This window comes from Sesamum indicum, linkage group LG4 (assembly GCF_000512975.1).
Source record: "Sesamum indicum cultivar Zhongzhi No. 13 linkage group LG4, S_indicum_v1.0, whole genome shotgun sequence".
Taxonomy (NCBI): Eukaryota; Viridiplantae; Streptophyta; class Magnoliopsida; order Lamiales; family Pedaliaceae; genus Sesamum; species Sesamum indicum.
Genome location: NC_026148.1, coordinates 11453116 through 11453488, shown reverse-complemented (window position 1 = coordinate 11453488; position 373 = coordinate 11453116). Strand labels below are relative to the sequence as shown.

Genomic DNA, 373 nt, shown 5'->3' with positions numbered 1-373 from the left:
ATGCGTTCCGCTGTTCTCAGGGTCTGTGGACGGACTCGTGCATTTAATTGGTGCCGTTTTTGGATGAAGTCAACATTAAACGCCGAAAAGCTCAAAATTCATGCCTTGATGACTAATATGAATATAGTATCAAATGTCTGAATAAATACAGTGGATCTCGGAGGAAACATAGATTCGGGTATGTATTATTAGTGAATAAGGCTCAGAATGTAATGGTCATTCATCATTGTAGTCCTCATGCTGATCAGAATTGCGTGTCCTAACCCACATGCTCAAGTATAAATACTCATTTGCTGTTGCAGCTCTCTACCAATTCATACACTCTAATTAACTTGTAGTACTTTCATTTCAAGGGCTAAAGATGGGAGAAAAG

The 373-nt window shown here is 38.9% G+C and overlaps 1 protein-coding gene across 1 annotated transcript in view; it reads left to right on the top strand.

Annotated features, from left to right (window-relative positions):
• LOC105160747 (protein DMR6-LIKE OXYGENASE 1) overlaps positions 1–373 on the top strand; it is a 3154-nt gene continuing 2781 nt past the window's right edge. The window contains exon 1 of the mRNA XM_011078225.2: positions 1–21. Coding sequence (XP_011076527.1) covers positions 1–21 — 21 coding nt within the window. The remainder of the gene's footprint in view (positions 22–373) is intronic.